General features: G+C 22.7%; 1 protein-coding gene across 1 annotated transcript; it reads left to right on the plus strand.

The window, feature by feature from the left end:
- Positions 1–7,839: 7,839 nt before the first annotated feature.
- Positions 7,840–8,832, plus strand: LOC128956690 (uncharacterized protein F54H12.2-like). Its single transcript, XM_054302407.1, has one exon. It carries the CDS (start codon positions 7,840–7,842, stop codon positions 8,830–8,832), a length of 993 nt encoding a protein of 330 aa, XP_054158382.1.
- Positions 8,833–22,374: the final 13,542 nt, after the last annotated feature.

A 22,374-nucleotide genomic window follows, 5' to 3' on the forward strand; every position in this document is an offset into this window, starting at 1 on the left:
ACATTTTTGCTATATAAAACCATTAGATATGAATAAGTTGGAAAAAGAAGACAAAGAAAACAAACTAATAGTTTGTTTTGATATTGAAAGTGAACAGATAGCTCAAAATAATGGGTTTTATGATCACAAACCTAATCTACTTATTTCATGTAAGTTATTATATAATAATTTTATGAAAGAAAATTTATACTAATTACAAATATTTTACACAGTATGTGTTTGCGACAAATGTTGGGATTACCAACAAATGGCGAAAAGATGCGATGCCTCAATTGATGAACCAAATGACGGATGTAAAGTGTGCGGATATGGTATCCGTACATTCTATAAGGATAATGTAGTCGAACAGTTTTCAGACTATTTATTCAAAGATGTCGCTGTAAGAGCATCAAAAATTAAAGCACAGTTATACGTTATTGCGCACAATTTTCGGGGATATGATGGTCATTTCATATTCCAGGAATTGTTTGAAAGACAATTTGGTGATCCGAGTGATATCATTATGAATGGTATGAAAATACTCAAAATCACAAACAATAACACATCGTTCATCGACTCACTGAGTTATTTCCAACAACCATTGGCTTCACTTCCAAAATCTTTCGGCTTTCAAAACATTGTAAGCAAAGGATTTTTTCCCCATCACTTCAACAGAAAAGAGAACTACGGCTACTCGGGTGAGATACCAGACATAAAACATTTTGGTATTGATGAAATGAGATCATCTAAAGAGTGTGTGGAGTGGTACAATGACTTCAAAGCAAACAATTACTTATGGGATTTTGAACAACAAATCAAAAAGTATTGTCTAAATGATGTAATTGTACTCACAATTGCTGTCATGGAGTTCCGCAAACTTTTCAAAGGATTCACCGGATTGGATCCAATCACACGTAGATTTACACTAGCAGGTGTTGGTCTCGAGTATTTTAGAGCTAAAATACTAAAGGATGATATGATTGGTGTCACACCCATCAATGGATATATTGACGGACGCCACAAGTCAAACAAAGGCAATGTATGGCTTGATTGGATGGAGGAGAAGAGAGGTGTGAAGATCTGTAGAGAGATGAGAATTGGACAGAACTATGCTGATGGTTGTATTCGAGATGGTGTACTCGGAGAGATATTTGAGTTCAATGGATGTTATTGGCATGGATGTCAAAAATGTACTCATCTGTTCAGACATAGAGATAACTATGATGGCATTGTACAAGTAGACCCAATCAAAGATTATCAAAGGACAATAGAAAAGGTATTTAAATAAATTATTGTTTATCTACAACTTACTTATATTTATATACACTTTAGGAAACATATTACAAGTCTAGAGGCTTCAAAGTGACATCTATTTGGGAACACGACTTTGATAAGCTTTTGACAACTGATGTTGAGTTCAAATCATATCACACAAAACGTATGGCATACTATAAAACAATTGACAAAATAGGTCACGCAAATATTCGTGAGTCGTTTTATGGTGGTCGTACAAACAATTTGTTCTTCAACGCTGATTGTACTGGTAATGAGGTGATCAAATATAAAGACGTGTGCAGTCTATATCCGACTGTACTTTCAAAATGCGAATACCCTATTGGTCATCCATCTATAATTAGTAAATTCAACGATACATCAATTGACAATTACTTTGGATTCATCAAATGTAAAGTATTGCCTCCCAAAGATCTATACATACCTGTACTACCATTAAAATCAGAAAACAAAAAGTTAGTATTTGCATTATGTAATCAATGCGCAAAGGATATGAATCCAAATAAATGTAGTCATAACGACAAAGAGAGAGCTCTCAGCAGTACTTGGTATTCTGAAGAGCTCAAACTAGCAATTGAAATGGGTTACAAAGTTATTAAAATATATGAGGTTTTGCATTATGAACGCAAAACTAATGAAATATTTAAGCCATACATACAACAATGGCTTAAACTCAAGACAGAGGCAAGTGGATGGCCTGATAATTGCACTAATGATGAGTTAAAGCGAAACTACATCAATGAGTACAAAAGTCGTGAAGGTGTGGATTTGGACTTTGATAAGATGTCACCAAATCCCGGTCTTCGTTTCATTGCAAAGTTAATGTTGAATAGTTTGTGGGGAAAACTGGCTCAAAGACCTAACCAAAAACAAACTAAACTTTGCAAAACATATGATGCATACCGTAGCATTATATCTGATGCTAAAATACAAATAAAAGGTAAAAATACATTTTAAAAAAATAATAATATAAATTATTTATTATACTATACTTTAGGAGAAATTATGCCCAATGATGAGACTATTTTAGTCAACTACCAATACATTGACGACAACTATTCATCTGCTGGAAATACAAACATTGCATTGGCATCAATGGTTACCGGAAATGCACGTATACATCTGTATCGTGAATTACACGGCATTGAAAATTCAGCAAAGGGACGAGTATTGTATTTTGATACAGACTCTGTTATTTACCGACATGACCCATCCAAAGTCTGGTACGACCCGCCGATCGGAGACTTCTTGGGTGATATGACCGATGAAATAGAAAAAGATTACAAAGAAGGGTCGTATATCAACTCATTTACTTCATGTGGTCCCAAAAACTATGGCTATCAGGTCGTTACTGGTGATGGCCGTGTGATTCAAAAAGTTAAAGTAAAAGGCATTTCAATCACTGAAGAAGTAAAGCATAAAATAAACTTTGAAAGAGTTAAAGAGACTGCTCAACACTACTTTAACAATACATCAATCACAACACTGGCTCCACAATTATGTTTCCGTTCAGATAAACTGCACAACGTGACAACAAATAAAGTAAATAAGATATATCAGGCAGTATCTGAAAAACGTAGGATTGTTAGGGGACACCCTTTATATCAAACTGTCCCCTATGGATTTTATGAATAATATGTTAAAACTATTTAATACTATTTATATTTATATTATTGTACTAATTATTTGAAATTATTTTAAATAAAATGTGATTAAAAACTATTTTTATGTTTAATTTATTTACATCAACTATAAATAAATATCTAAACATAAAACTAAGTATACATATTGAGGTCATAATTGACTATATAAAGCAATGTTTTTATAAAATTATTTTATATTCACTACAACTATGGCTAAACGACACTTCAAAGACAGTTATTTGAAAAAATTATTGGAAGGTATTGTATTATTTATGTAAATAATGTAATTAATGTATTTACATATCATTTCAGAACCACCGCTTAAGAAATTAAAACAAGACCAGTGCATTCAAACTGAATTGATTCGTTTGAAAAACATGAAATTTTATATGTTGTCAGAGCCGGGATTGAAAATCATCGTCGATAGACTGACTGCAATTGGACATAAAAATGGTATAACAGAAGATACTAACAAATTAGTAAAATACTTGTCTGAATTGGCTACCTGTGAATGGAAATTTGATACAAAATCAAATGTATAAAATTTTATAAAAGATGAATAAATTTTTTTTATTATTAAACCTATGTTTTATTTATTTAAAATGAATTGCATTAAAGTGGATCGAAAACACATTTCATTTAAACACCCATTCACTTGTATGGTCGCTGGACCTACAAGTAGTGGTAAAACTGTACTACTTAGAAATATATTGGAGAATTATAAACAAACTTTATATTTTACTGATATACCAAATAAGTTAAAAATTGTGTGGGCATACGGACAATGGCAAGAATTGTACACTAAATCTATTGCTGACTGTGATATACAATATATTGAAGGCCTACCCAATGAAGAAGAAGTAAAAGAGATTAAACCTCATCTCATAGTTATTGATGATTTGATGACTGAGTTGGGAAATAATGTTAAATTAGCAAATTTATTTACTAAAGGTAGTCATCATATGAATATAAGTGTGATATTTATATCACAAAATATATTTCATCAAGGGTCCCAAATGAGGACAATTAGTTTAAATTGTCATTATTTGATATTACTTAAAAACCCAAGAGATAAAAGACAGATAATTAGTTTAGCTTCACAGATATATCCGGAAAATTCAAAATACTTTATAGAAGTGTATACTGACGCCACATCTGTTCAATATGGTTATATTAAAGTAGACCTAAAGCAGGATACACCTGAAAAATATAGAGTACAAACAAATATTATACCAATTAATAATAAATTGAAAATTATTTGCTATATTCCTAAGTAATGTCTGATAATTTGAAAAAATATTTTAGAGATTTGCAGTTTGTTTCTAAAATAAAATGTAAGAAAACACAAAAAACATTATTGAATTATTTAGCTAAAGACCCAAAAGTATATTTAGCTATAAAAGAAATTGGATTAAATGTTATAAAAGGAAATATAAAAACTAAAAAATTGAATAAAAGTAGAAAACTTTTACTTAAAAAGTTTGAAAGGAAACAAAGTTTAAAAACTTGTAAAAGTGTTGTACAAAAAGGAAACGCTTGGATGTGGTTAATACCGTTACTAACAACTGTATACGAATTAATAAAAAAATAATGTCATTCAGAAAAGTTGAATTGGTTACTAATGATAGTGATGATGACATCGATATGGATATCTCAACAATGAGTGTGGATAGTAAACCGTTTGATAAAATTAAACCAAACACATTAGTAACTAAAAACATTGTTGACAATGTTACAAATGATGGCAATATTAAAAACAATTTATCACATATTAATAATTTTCCACATATTAATAATTCATTTTTAAGTATAATAGAAGATATGGTTTTAAAAGTTTTAATTAAAAATAATTTAATTAATACAACTAAAAAACAAAGCAAAGTTAATACAAAAGTTCATAAACCTAACAAAAAAGTTGTTAAAAAAGTAGTAAATAAAAAGATTGTTAAAAAATCTAAATCTAAAAAATCTATACAATGGATCAAAATATAAATGAGTTGTTGAATAAAATATATTATGATCCACAAAATAGTGGATCATTTAGTGGTGTAAATAATTTGTATAAAACTGCTAAACAATTAAATCCAAATATAACATTAAAATTAGTAAAAGATTGGTTAAAAGGAGAGTTAACTTATACTCTACATAAACAAGTACACAGAAAATTTATACGAAATCCTATTGTTGTGACATATATTGATGAGCAATGGGAAGCAGATTTAGCTGATATGAGAGAATTTGCTAATAAAAATGATAAATATAATTATATTTTAACAGTAATTGACTGTTTTTCTAAATTTGCATTTACTGTTCCATTGAAAGTTAAAACAGGAAAAAGCATTACAAATGCTTTTAAAACACTATTTAAAAACAGAAAACCATTATCTTTACGTACAGATAAAGGAAAAGAGTTTTTAAATGAAATATTTCAAAAATATCTGAAATTAAATAGAGTTAACTACTTTCACTCAAATGATTATAAAATAAAATGTGCTATAGTTGAACGCTTTAATCGTACATTAAAGTCACGTATGTTTAAATACTTTACTGCTAATGGTACGCGAAGATATGTAGATGTACTACAAAAACTTGTTAATGCATACAATACATCATATCACAGATCTATAGGTATGTCACCTATTGAAGTGACTACAGAAAATACAAAACAAGTATACAATAACTTATATGTTAAATCTAAAAAGCTTAAAACACCAGATGTCGCTACAGGAGATTTAGTACGTAAAGTGTACGAAATGTCTAAATTTGATAAAGGTTATTACCCTAACTGGACTGATCAAGTCTTTACTGTAGTAAAGACTATAAAAGGTGATAATCAATATGTGTTTAGACTAAGTGATGGACAAGGAAATATTATTGAACAACGATTTTATCCACAAGAGATCCAAAAGATCAAAGAAAATCTATACCGTATTGAAAGAGTTATTAGAAGTCGTGTTAGACGTGGTCGTAGGCAGTATTTTGTTAAGTGGTTAAACTATCCGGAAGAATACAACAGTTGGGTTGATAGCATTCAAGATGTCTATACTAAATAAATTGTGTAAAACTGAATTAATTTTGTTTACTATTCAAATGTCATTAATGACAATTGTAATATTTGTTAGTTTAATTAACTTAACTTTTGAAATTGGCAACAAAAATTTATGGGCAATTATTTTAACTAGTTGTATTGGATATATAATGCCTAATCCAAAACTAAAGTTATGTAAAAATGTTATAAAAGGCACTGATACTGTATTTTAAAAATAAAAATGAATTGTTTACTAATTAACATACTGTGTTTTATTTTATTTATTATATTTATTGTTGTGTTATTATTTTTAAGAGATAAAGAAAAAATTATTTGGAATTGTTATTTTGATAACAATACACAAATGAAACTCTGCGAATAATGAGTAAATATATTACTTTAGTTAATAATGTCAAAACATTTGACAATACAATGTCTGATTTTAGGACAAAATTAGGCAAAACCGTTAAACTTGATGATAGTTGGTGTGTTGGTATATCTGAAATAACTTATACCAAGTCATGGTATAATATACTAAATGATCATAAAATTACATTATTTGATGAAATGGGACGTATATATGGTAAACAGTCTAATGAATATGATGATAAGTTTACACTTAAAGCTGGCTATTATGAAACACCACAGAAATTAGTTAATGAAATTAACAATATTTTGACTTTATTTACTGACATTAAACCACCAAAATTAGCTTATAACGAGATTAATAATTTTATTACAATTCATGTTGGTATAGTTGAAAATGTAGTTAAAATATTTCCTGATTTGGGCGATGAAATTGAAAACATTTTAGGTTTAAAAGATAGAAAAGCTACACATAATTATTATTATGGTAGCAATAGCTTGGTTAATATAGTATTCAATGGAATTGAAAATAAAAATATTATTAAAGGCTATCATCCTGTAGAGATTAGTGGCGGTTTTCATTCACTATATTTATATAGTGATATTGTATACCCATCACTAGTTGGTGATACATTTGCACCTCTACTGAGAGTAGTTGAAATACCTAGAAAATATAAATTTGGAGATACAGTACATTTAAATTATGAAAGACCTCAATATAGACCTGTAAGACTCAATGAATTTGAAACACTTGAAATATCTATAAAAGATGATAGTGGTTTATCTATACCATTTAAATTTGGTAGAGTAACTATAACTTTGCATTTTATTAAAGTATGAATAATCCATATATTGATTACTATAAAATCCAAGCCGGTAACGGTATTGTATCTTATGCTGGACATAGATACCAGTCCGGAAATGGTATATTTGGAAAAATATTTAAACACATTAAACCTGCATTAAAATATGTAGCAACTAAAGGATGGGATGCATTTAACGGTATTGGTAATGATATACTATCTGGTAAATCATTCAAAGAAGCCGGCACAAATCAGCTGATACGATCAGCTGATACAATTTTAACAGATGTTAAAAATAAAGTTTCAAATGTTAGACAACAAAAAGGTTTAGGACGTAAACGTAAATTAAAAACAAAAACTAAACCAAAATCTTATAAAAGACGTAAAACAGTTAAGAAAAAACTAAACAAAGAAAATACTAAAAATGTCTACAATACACGAATTATCATCTCTAATGACACTTCCAGAAATGGATGTCTTTGGAGTACCACCTACCCAACTAATGATTGAACGAGATGTTCAAACTGAACACCGTCCAATAAGTACATTATCTAATTCAACAAATACTATTGAGTTTGAAGTGCATACAGGTTTAAATGAATATATTAATTTAAGCAAAAGTGAGCTATATTTGTGTTTAAAATTTAAACTACAAAAATCTACTGTATCAACAACCCCTGAAGTTAAACAAGAAGACTGGAAACTAATATCTCCAATCAATTACTTAATGCATTCATTTATTAAACAAATTGATGTTAATATTGGTCAAACAACTGTTACAACATCATCAGTGAATTATTCATATGTGTCATATATTGACACATTACTTAACAGTAATAGAGATGCAAGAAAAACGCATTTAGAGACTGCATTTTGGCATAAAGATGAGACACCTATGGATTCGGTAAATGAAATAAGAAGTAGTCGTATACGACCGTCAGGTAACTCGTTATCTGACGGGTGTGAAGTTGAAATGTATGGCAATTTGCACATTGATTTAGCATCACAAGTAAAGTCATTACTTGGAGGAGTCACACTGAATATTAAAATCTATCCACAAGATCCCAAGTTTTATTTAATTTATGATAAAACATTGATACCAACAGTTGAAATAATGGACGTAAGACTGTTTATGCATAAATCTATTGTTAACCCGCAAGTAGTTGTGGCACACAATAGAGCACTTGAAAGTGCTAATGCCCGCTATTTTATTACACGAAAGGAAGTAAAGACATCAATTATAGCTAAAGACACATTAGATTGTTATTTAAATAATATAATCAATGGAGTGGTTCCTAGAAAAATATATATTGGTTTTGTTAGTAACGAAGCATATAATGGTTCATATAATATGAACCCATTTTATTTTAAAAATTACAATATCCGACACATTGCTTGCTATGTTGATGGCACTCAATATCCACACAGACCATACACACCAGACTTTACAAATAAAAAATATATGCGTGAATACTTTGGATTATTTGAAACAGCAAATCAAATCAAACATTCAACAGATATTGACATAACACGGGAAGAGTATGCTGAAGGTTATACATTATTTGGATTCAATTTTACACCGGATTTATCTGACGGAGTAGCAAAAAGTGGTTATGTATCAACAGTTGTTAGAGGTAACTTACGAGTTGAACTTAAGTTTGCCTACCCTATACAAGAGACTGTAACTGCAATCATATTTGTGAATATGATAGTTGTGTAGAAATAGAGAGCTCAAGATTTGCTATTAAAAATTTTCAATAAATTACTATGAATACATTACAAATAAATAATTATTTTAAAAATTGTAATAAATATTATGGTACATATCCTAGAGATATGCTACCAAATATTATACCAAAAGCTAGTGGTGTTATTATTAATACAGATAAAGCTAGTGCTCCTGGGGAACATTGGGTTAGTGTATACAAAACAAATAATGGTAGCATTATATATTTTGATTCATTTGGTTTACAACCACTACATATTGATATCTTAAATTTTATAAAAGACAATACTGTAAACGGTTGGTATTACAACTGTATTAATTTTCAAAGTGTATACTCTAATACTTGTGGATTATATTGTATTTATTTTTTAACTAATTATTTTAATGGCGGATCATTTGAACAAATCCAAACTGTGTTTGGTTTAACCCTCACATTAATGACTGTATTGCCAAATTATTATGTAACTGGTAAATGTCATTTATCAGATGTGTATAAAAATTTTAGTGATTATTATAATATTTACATTAAAATAAAAGATATTTACAATGAAAAGTTTCTTATTGTTATGACTGATGTAAACGTAATTAATGGTACGTTAGCAAATATTGCGTCAACATATAGACATCGCATTGAGCGCTATTTTATAGAAGAAGGGTTTCCTCTCAACAACGAACACGACTTACTTTTTATAGTAAACAAACTTAATCTCTAAAATGAGTAAAATTAATCAAATCTGTGGTGTAATGGACGCACAAGGTTTTGTTTATAACAATATCTTTGTCCCCCGTGAGATTGCAATAATATCTCACACTTGTAAAATGTCTGAGTTGTGTGAGACAAACCTAACTTATAGAGATATGGAATTGAAAGATCGGATTACCAACCTTTATTTGGCCAACAACTTATTGGGACTATCGTTACGTACAGTGAACACTGAGATAACACAAAACTCAACAATGGATGCCAAACAAATTATTATTGAGATGTATGAGAAAATCAAAAGCAAAGAAAAGCCATACATTGGTATTAAGTGTCTACAATTGGCGGATCTATTGGACATGTGTGCTATAATGTATATTTGAATGATGACTAAAATTTTATTTAAAAAAAACTCATTATGTATTAAATAATTAAAATTATATATAGGTATCCAATTTTTTTTGTATAATTGTGTATATCATTAATATAGTATTACAATATATATATATACATATATAGCTCCCATAGTATAATAATATAATTAAATTTATTCCCTGATAAAAATTATTAGAAATTTACTCAGGGAAATTTATATAAACTAAAAATTTCTATTCTAATTGTATAAAAATAATGATCCATTTAAATATTATTTTTTTTAATAAATAATGCTATTTATAAATTTTTGAACTTAAGTTAAAGTTTATTATAACGTAAAGTATCTTTTAATTAAAAAAAAATGAAAAAATACTAATATTTTTTTTTATTTCATGTCATTTTTTTAAGGTATTATAAGATATAGTCCTCAATCTCTATGTCATAAAATATGAATAAATTAGTCGACAAATTGGTTGACTGGTTGACCAGGTTTTCTGGCGATGACGACAACCAACAAATCGATAGTAATCTATTGGGTATTGAATTGTTTTATAAATACATGAGATATAAAACATTGATAGTCACTACCAGTACTGATGACTATTTTAACGGTATATTTAACCGAAAACGTCGTATCGTTGCTTATCTACAAATTGCTAACATATGGATACATGCCTTAAAATTTCTGATATTATTTCTAAGTAATAATGAAAATCTAGATTTTTTATTAGCAAATCCCATGTATTTGATTAATCAAAAACATGTATTGGAATTAATTACAGCAGTCATTGACACATTTGTAGCATTGATTGGTAATATTTTTAATAATAATAATAATAATTTTTATTAAACTTATAATTTATTTATTTAAAAAATAGATTTCAATAAAGTTTTTTTTTGTTTATTTATTTATTAATAACTATTATTTTTATTTTAGAAATAATTATATTTTAAAAGCCAATAAAAGTGAATATATCAATATATTTATAAATATATACTAACATAATATATATTATAATTTTTCTAAACTGGATGTATAAACTTTTTATTGATTTCAATAGTGATTATATATATATATATATATATATATATATATATATATATATAAATACTAATCTTATATATTGTATATATATATATTTTATCTGTTAAACTAATCTTATACAGTATATATATATAATATATATAAATATAATATTTATGTTTTATACACTAGTTGTATAAACTTAGAATTTATTTATTTTAATTTATCTAAAAAATTATATAATTATATTTATAAATAGTAATATCAAAATTTTATTTATTTTAAAAATAATTTTCTAGGTACATATTTGCTATACAATGAACACAATGGTACTGGTAGATTTTATTATTTTTATAAACGATTAAAATTTCAATCCAGTTTACAATTATATGGCAAACAATTGATTAGATTCAACAAAAATTGTTTGTTTGTTTCAAAATATGTTATAATTGCCAGCGAACTACTTAAATACAGTATAACATTGGTTGTAATTTTTATATCTATATTGACATTAATATATGTCCCTGATCATTACTATATATCAATGACAATTATATGGATAGTATTGGCAATTATCGGCTTACGTACCCTAACAGCACATTTGCTCAGTTGCTTTTATTACGTTTACATTGTTTCACTGTATTTAACATTAAGATTTGAGCAAGTTAATTTAAAAATTAAAAAATTGAAAAAATCTAAAAAAAGTAAATATAAATATACATGAATTTTATATATTGATTTAAATATAATATATTTTGAATAGTTAAAAAAAATAATTATATATATATATATATATCTAATTTTTTTTTGCAATTAAAACTTATTTATTTTAGAGTCTAACGTAAAGCTATACAAAACCATAATTAAATACAATGATTGTTTAGCACTGGTAGTCGAAATTAACTCATGGATGAAATATTTAATATTTTTCTATTACTATCTATTTATACCCGGATATGATTTTTTGTATAATTTTTGTAATTTACGAGTCGAGTATTATTTGGAAATTTTTGATTTCATTGATTATAATTACATTCGGTTTAAACATGTTTTATGTCAACCATTTGTTGTGTTTGATCGGTATATCTGCACATAAATCCTATGGCTGTTTGTCTGGACTGTTGGCCCGCAATCAACGGCTACTGTCGCCGACAATGCGATTGAAAACCGGACGACTCTGTGAACTACTAAGCGGTCCATTGATTGGCATTTATTGTTGGGATTTATTTCCGTTTAGTAATTATGAGTTTTATTTATTGATAGCCAACTGTTTTTGTCAGTTTACACTGTTTCTTGGTTTTGTTATTTAGTATTTTTGTAAATTATAATTAACTAATTAATTATTTTTTTTTAATATTAGAAATAGTATTATTTTTATTTGTTTAGTAATAATAATATAATAATAATAGTAAGTTATAAAATTAATTAGTTATCATTATTGTAATAATTAAGAAATCTAATAAAAGTAAATATATATATATATATTTTATATTATTATTAATACATGAATTATATATATTGATATTATATATATATATATATATTTATCTATATATTTATAATTTTAATTTAATATACAATTATAAATAGTTTCAAAAACTTTCATAGTTGATTATTTTTATTATTATAATAATAATTATTACACAAATTATATATATATATATTTATAATACAAATTTAATATACTAAATAGTTTTTTTTTAAAAAAATAAATATTTTTTATTTTATTAAAACTTATTTTAGAGCCTAACTTAAAGCTATACAAAACATTAATTAAATTCAATGAATGTTTAGCACTTGTAGTTAAAATTAACTCATGGATGAAATACTTAATATTTTTCTATTACTATTTATTTATACCCGGATATGATTTTTGTTTTATTTTTATAATTTATGAGTCGAGTATTTTTTGGAAATATTTTTTTTTATTGGTTATAATTGCTTTCGGTTTGAATATGTTTTTCGTCAACCATTTGTTGTGTTTGATTGGCATAACTGCACATAAATCCTATGGCTCACTATCGGGACAGTTAGCCCGCAATCAACGGTCGCTGTCGCGGACAATGCGACTGAAATTGGGTCGACTCTGTGAACTACTAAGCGGTCCATTGATTGGCATTTATTGTTGGGATTTATTTCCGTTTACTAACTATGAGTTCTACTTATTGATAGCTAACTGTGCCCTACAGTTCACACTATTTCTCGGTTTTCTTATATAGTATTTATTAATAAATTATTATTTATTTATTTATTTTCAAAAAAAATATTAGAAATAGTATTAATTTTTTTATTTGTTTTAATCTATTTAATTAGTATTATTATTTTATAAATTTATCTATTAAATTGTTATAATTTTATTACACTACTAATAGATATATGCTATAGATTCTTAGATTACATGATTACAAATTTATATTAATAGTAAGCATAAAAATCAATTATGAATACAAATATTATTTTTATTATTAAATTATAGATATGATTAAAATTTAATGACTAGTATAATAATTTCAAATTATATATTGAAAGAATAATTTTTTTACATAACATAAATAATTTTTTTTATAAATACATTAATTATTAGATTATTATTATTATTATTATTATTATTTTTTATTACTATTTATATTATTTATTGTATTTATTATTTTTAAAAGTTATATATTTTCTTATATATATATATGTTTTTTTAATTATATTAACATTACATAATAATTTGTGATCTTATTTAACATTTCATTAATAGCTTTGTTCATAATAAGTCTAGACTATAACTATAAGGTTTGAATTTATTGGATATTTAATAAAATTATATTATAAATAAAATATTAATTAACTTCGATGTCTATATATATATATATATATATAATTGTTATATATAGTTATTGGCTCATTTAATTGATTTTTAATTAAAGTTAAATGTTTTATTATTTTATGCATTAAATATTAATATTAATAATAATAATAACTACTAAATTATGCTTGAAGAAATTTTGCTATTTTATGCAATATTTTAATTTAAATAATTTTCACATGAAATTTATTTATAAATAAGTTATATATAAGTATTTTTTTTATTAATTTTTGATATGAAAATTTAAATAACAATAATATTGTTGTTTTAAAATAAAAATTTCAAATTAATATAAACAATACTAGACATAAATATTAAAATCAATATAAAAAACTAATCAATTATTTATATATTATAGATATTTTTTTAATAAACATAGACTTTGAAAAATATATTAAATTATAAATATATGGTATATATTATAATAATAAATAATTCATTTATTTATAATTTTGCAGTAAAATTAATTTCTTATAATATAATTGTCACAAAAAACTAATTATTTTTTTCAAATACCAATTAGTTATTATTAATTTTATTTATTTAATATTTAATAATTGATAATTTTGTGAAATAATGTCAATAAATAATATAATCAACAAATTGTTATATTTGTTAACCGGTTTTAAAGCCGATGATTACAACCAACAACACATTGGGGGTAAAGTATTAGGCCATCAATTGTTTCAGCGATACATTACTAGTAAAACCATATTAGTGGCCAACAGTAGTCAGGATTATTTTTCGGGTATATTTACCGGAAAACGTCGTTTAGTTGCTTACCTACAGTTGATTATTGTATGGATACATGTCTGGAAATTTTCAATATTATTTCAAAGTAATGATGAAAATCTAGATTTTTTATTAGTCAATCAAATGTTTTATATGAATCAAAAACATATTTGGGAATTGATTATAGTATTGATTCATATGTTTGTTGGTTTTATGGGTAAGTATTTTATTGATGATGAAAATAATATATTTTATAAAATTTTTAAATAATTATTATTTTTTAAATTTTCCTAACAAAGAAAACAATAATACTTGGACATTTAACTAACTATATATATATATATATAATTATTTGAATAGATATTTATTAATTAATATATTAACTAACATATATATTATACAAAAAACACTTGTACTGGGACATTTTATAATTTTACATTTAACTAATTATATATTAATATATATGAAATATAATATAATATAATATATATTTATATATATAATTAGTTAAATACATATTTATTAATTAATTGTTTATCATCTAAATTAATTTTATATAACAATTAGTTTCTTAGTGACATTTAATTTTTTTACATAACTTTATATTTTTAGCTACATATATATATTATATAGAGAAAACAATGGTACTGGGACAATTTATATTTAAATAATTATATATTTATGATATATATATATTAGTTAAATACATATTTATTAATTAATTGTTTATCTAAATAATTTTAAATAACAATTATTTATTTAGTCAAATTTAAGTTGATTTCTATAAAATTTATTAATTTTTTTAAGGTACATATTTATTATACAATGAACACAATGGTACTGGTACATTTTATAATTTATATCAACGATTTGAATGGCAATCAAGTTTACAATTATATGGCAAACAATTTGATAGATTTAACCGAAATTGTTTGTTAGTCGCAAAATATGCCATAATTATGGGCGAAATATTCAAATACGGTATAATTATTGTATTAATTTTCTGGTCAATATTGATGATGATTGTAGCCTATAGTCAATGCTATATATCAATGATAATCGTATGGATAGTATTGGCTATTATAGGCGCACGTATGATATCCGCACAGTTATTGAATGCTTTCTATTCAGTATATATTGTATCACTATATTTGACATTAAGATTTGACCAGGTTAACTTAAAAATCATCAAAAATGATAAAAGTAATTTTTGTGTTTTTTTAACTCATAGATATTTTAAAATTAAATATTCAACTAATATTTGATATTTTTATTTATTTTTTTTAAATAAATATTTAGAACTAAACATCAATTTAAATCTAAATATTTTTATTTAAATCTAAATATTTTTAATTTTAATAACTAATTAAATACATGTTTTTTTTGTTAAATAATTTTTAAATTATTAATATTTTTTTATATATATATAATAAATTATTTAGAGATAAACATAAATCTAAACGAAATACTCTATGAATACAATAGCTGTATATCACTGGTAGCCGAAACTAACTCCTGGTTTAAAGATATCGTATTTATTTATTACTATATATTTATACCCGGATTAGATTTTTGCTTAATTTTTGTAATCTATGAACCAAATATTATATTGAAAATCTTGGTTTCATTACTATCTATTATTTTCATTACAAACATGTTTTATGTCAACCATTTGTTGTGTACGATCGGCATATCTGCACATAAATCCTATGGCTCTCTATCGGGACAGTTAGCCCGCAATCAACGGTCGCTATCGCGGACACAGCGACTGAAATTGGGTCGACTCTGTGAACTACTAAGCGGTCCATTGATTGGCATTTATTGTTTGAATTTATTTCCGTTTACTAACTATGAGTATTACCTATTGATAGCAAACTGTTTTTGTCAGTTTACACTGTTTTTGAGTTTTGTTATATAATAATTACTAAATTATAATATATTATTATATTATTTTTTAATTATTATTAAAAAATAGTATTATAATTTATTTGATTAATTATTTATCTATTTAATTAGTATATATATATATATATGAATATTATACTGTAAAAATCATAATACAATACTGTATATAATAGTTTTATAATTGTATTAATATATCATATATATTTATGCACTATTATCAAACTATTAATTGGTTTTTTAATATAGTATTTAATAAATTATAGATTTATTAATTTGTTTTTTTAATATTAGAAATTGTATTATTTTTTATTTGTTGTAATCTATTATTAAGTATTATTAGTTTAAGTCAAGTTTTTTTTTGTCAAAATTCTATAATTTTTGATTACACTACTAATTTTATATGCTATACATTATTATCATTAAAATGATTGATATTAATAGTAACAATTTTATTTTTTAAATGATTACTTAATTTTCAATAAAATTAAACAGTATCAAAAATAAGCATTAAAAAAATTCAATCATAAATCAACACAATATTAGTGGAATATAGATATGAATTTAATTAATTAATTTAATTTAATTAATTTAATTATGATAAATATTTAGTAAATACTATAATAACTACAAACTATATATCAATAGAATTAATTATAATTAATAAATTTAATAAAACTTAAATTATTAATAAATTAATTATTAGATTATTAATATTTATTGATTACTATTTATAAGTTTTATTGTATTTATTTTTGTTATATATATATAGGAATATTATAATGTAAAAATCATAATATTGTTTGATAATTATATTAATATAACATATAATATTTATGCATTTATTTCAAATTTCACAATAGCTTTGTTACTGTATGTTTGAATTTATTGGATATTTAATTATAAATTACAATAAAATATTAATTAAGTTTAATGATTAATAAATATAATATATAATTATAATAATAATAAATACATAATTAATTGATTTTTAATTGAAATAAAGTTGTCATAAAAAGTTTTTAAATAGACATTTAAGTATTATTTATATAAAAATATATCATATAAATTCAAAAAAAAATTTTCCTAAAAATACTAATTAGTTTTTTTGTTTGTTGTTTTAATTATAACATTATTTAATGCTGATAATCATTTATCCAATATATTATTTCATATTATTAGTGAAAAATATTAATTAAACTATCAAGGTCAATAGTATTAAAAAAAATTATCGCACAATTTTATAGATTTATAGATATTATAAAAAAAACATTTAAAATGAAAAATATTGTAATTATTGGCTAATAGTTTTTATTTTGTTGTTGAAACCATAATTATTGTATAAAAAAATACTGTATCATCTATTAAACAATATTTAAATATTATTTTTTTTACTATAAATACTTAATTGATAGCTAACTGTGCCCTACAGTTCACACTATTTCTCGGGGTTTTTTTATATAGTATTTATAGTAAATTATAGATTTATTTATTTTTTTTAAATATTAGAAATAGTATTATTGTTTTTATTTGTTGTAATCTATTATTATAAGTATTATTAGTTTAAGTCAAGTTTTTTTTTGTCAAATTACTATAATTTTTTTATTATACTACTAATTATATATATATATATTCTATACATTATTATCATTATAATGATTACAGTTTTAGATTAATATTTATTAAAAAAAAATATTATTTTAATGATTACTTAATAATATTTTTGTTTTAATTAGATGTCTAATTAAACTAAAAACAGTATTAAGAATAAGTAATAATACATATATATATATATATATTTTTTTTGATTACTATATATAAGTTTTACTATATTTATTATTTTTTTTAAAAAATTTCTTATATATTTATATAGGAATATTTTAATGTAAAAATCATAATATATTTTATTTATTATACTTACAATAAAACTTCAATGTCTATAAAACTGTTACCCAAAGTTTTTTTTAAAAAAAATATTAGAAATTTAATGACTGATATAATAACAACAAACTTTATATATATTTATATACAGTATATATATATAACAATAGAAAGAAAAAATTTACAGAAATTAAATTATACATAATTTAAACATATATTATTAGATTTGTATTATTTTTTTTATAATTATATTATACTGTAGAAATCATAATATATAATAGTTTTATAATTGTATTAATATTTCATTTATATATTTATGCACTTATTTAACATTTCACTAATAGCTTTGTTCATATAATAAGTCTAGAATATAACTATATGTTTGAATTTATTGGATATTTAATTAATTTTTTTTTTAAAATAAATATATTACTTATAAATTAAAATTATAAATAATAATATTAATTAACTTTGTTGTCTATATTTAACTCATAAAAATCAATTATAAATTATCATTTATAAAATATTGACACAATACATAAAAATAATATTTAAAAAAAATAAATACATAATTCATTGATTTTTAATTGAAGTAAAGTTAAATGCATTATTCTGCAATAAAATTGTCAAAAAAATGTTGAAATTTATATAAAAAATAATATATATATATATATATATATATACTAGTACTTGTACATAGAAATACAATATATATATATTATGTATATATTCATAATATAGTTATAGTTATATATATACATATACTTTAGTTATTGACTCATAAAATCAATTATAAATCGTATTTATAAATACAATATATAATAATAATAATAATAATAATAATAAATACATAATTAATTGATTATTAATTAAAATAAAGTTTTAATAAAAAGTTTTTTAATAGGCATTAAATTATTATTTATATAAAAATATTATTAATAATATATATATATAGATTATATATATATATATGTACATAGAAATACAATATATATATATATATATACAGTATATATATTATGTATATATTCATTAAATTACATCAACAAAAAAAATATTTCTAAAAATACTAATTAGTTTTTTTTGTATGTTTTAAGATTAATATTATTTAATGCTGATAATTATTTATTTAATATTTTTTCATATTATATAAAATATAAATTAAACTATCAAGGTCAAATGTATCAAAAAATCTTTATTATATTATTTAAAAAAAACATTTAAAATGAAATAAAATAAAATATAATATAATTATTTAACTATAGTTTATATTTATGAAACTATAATTATTATATTAAAAAATATTAAAAAATTATTATTATTACTTTTTTATAATTAATGATATTTAATGTTTAGTTATTATAAAGTAAAGTTTTTTTTAAATAAAAGTAAAATAGCATTTTTAAGATATATATATAAAATATATAGTATCTGTCAATTAAATAACAATATGAATAAAATAGTCGACAAATTGCTTGACTGGTTAACCGGTTTTCGTGTGGACGACGACCAACACATTAGAAACGGTAATGTATTGGGTATTGAATTGTTTTATAAATACATTAGAGATAAGACACTGATAGTCACTACCAGTACTGATGACTATATTAACGGTATATTTAACCGAAAACGTCGTATCGTTGCTTATCTACAAATTGCTAACATATGGATACATGCCTTAAAATTTTTGATATTATTTCTAAGTAATAATGAAAATCTAGATTTTTTATTAGCAAATCCCATACATTTGATTAATAAAAAACATGTAATGGAATTAGTTATGGTAATGATTGACATATTTGTTGGTTTGCTTGGTAATATTATTTTTAATAATATTTTTTAAAATATTTTTAATTATTTATTTTTAAAAACTCATTTTAATATAGTTTATATACATGTATATATTAATAACTATTATTTTTTGGAAAAATAATTTTATTTTACAAGCTAATAGTGATTATATATATAAATACTAATCATATATACTGTATATTTATTTATTTAAACTGTTAAACTAATCTTATACAGTATATATATATATATATATAAATATAATATTTATGTTTTATAATTTTTGTACTACTAGTTGGAAATAATGTTAGCATATATTTATTTTTTTAAATTTTAAAATTAATTTATTAATAACTATTGTTTTTATTTTAGAAATAATTGTATACATATATATGGAAATGGATATATATATATATATATACTAAATTTATATATGTATATACTACCATTATATATATATTTAAATGTAACATTTATATATTTTATAATTTTTTTTTTTAAAACTAGTTGTAAATCTATCTTAGCGTATTTTTATTTTAATTTATCTTAAAATTTTTTTTTAATAATAAATTTCTAGGTACATATTTGTTATACAATGAACATAATGGTACTGGTATGTTTTATTATTTTTATAAACGACTTGAATTGCAATCCAAACTAAAATTATATGGCAAACAATTTAGACGATTCAATAAAAATTGTTTATTTGTTTCAAAGTATGTGATAATTGCCAGCGAACTACTCAACTATACTATAACATTGGCAGTAATATTGATGTATATATTGTTATTAATTTATTACCCTGGTCAATGTTATATATCGATGACAATTATATGGATAGTATTGGCAATTATCGGTTTGCGTACAATATCGGCACTATTGCTTAGTTTCGTTTATTACGTATACATTGTTTCACTTTATCTAACATTAAGATTTGAGCAAGTTAATTCAAAATTTGCAAAAAATAATAAAAGTTTGTATAAAATTAATAACTATTATTATTAGATTATTATTATTATTTGATTATTATTATTATTAGATTATTATTATTATTATTAGATTATTATTATTATTATTAGATTATTATTATTATTATTATTAGATTATTATTATTATTATTAGATTATTATTATTATTATTAGATTATTATTAATATTATTAGATTATTATTATTATTATTATTAGATTATTACACGAATTATATATATATATATATATATTTATTTTTTACTAAATAGTTTTTTTTAATTAATAAAAAACTTATTTTAGAGCCTAACGTAAAGCTATTCAAAACATTGATTGAATTCAATGATTGTTTAGCACTGGTAGTCGAAATTAATTCATGGATGAAATATATATTATTTTTCTATTACTATCTATTTATACCCGGATACGATTTTTGTTTGATTTTTATAATATATGAGTCGAGTATTATTTGGAAATTTTTGATTTCATTTATGATAATTGCTTTCGCTATAAACATGTTTTATATCAACCATTTGTTGTGTTTGATTGGCATAACTGCACATAAATCCTATGGCTGTTTGTCTGGACTGTTGGCCCGCAATCATCGGCTACTGTCGCCGACAATGCGACTGAAATTGGGTCGACTCTGTGAACTACTAAGCGGTCCATTGATTGGCATTTATTGTTGGGATTTATTTCCGTTTACTAACTATGAGTTCTACTTATTGATAGCTAACTGTGTCCTACAGTTCACACTATTTCTCGGTTTTCTTATATAGTATTTATAGTAAATTATAGATTTATTTTTTCAAATATTAGAAATAGTATTTTTGTTTAGTCAAGTTTTTTTTGTTGTTAAATTACTATAATTTTTTTTATCACACTACTAATTATATATATATGCTATACATTATTATCATTAAAAATGATTACAGTTTTATATTAATATAAATTTGAAAAAAAATTAGTTTAATAATTACTTAATAATATTTTTTTGATTTAATTATATGTCTAATTAAACTAAAAACAGTATTTAGAATAAGCAATAATATATATATTTTATTACTATATATAATTTTTATTTTATTTATTATTATAATCTGTAATTATTATTATATACAGTATATAATATATAGGAATATTTTAGATGTAAAAATCATAATATAATTTTTATAATTTTATTAATATTACAGATATATATATTTATGCACTTATTTAACATTTCACTAATAAATTTGTTAATAATAAGTCTAGTCTATAACTATATGTTTGAATTTATTGATTATTTAATTAAATTACAATCTAAATAAT

This window comes from Oppia nitens, unplaced genomic scaffold, assembly GCF_028296485.1.
Source record: "Oppia nitens isolate AA-2021 unplaced genomic scaffold, nextdenovo-longstitch-racon4-pilon3 scaffold12_pilon_pilon_pilon, whole genome shotgun sequence".
Classification (NCBI taxonomy): domain Eukaryota; kingdom Metazoa; phylum Arthropoda; class Arachnida; order Sarcoptiformes; family Oppiidae; genus Oppia; species Oppia nitens.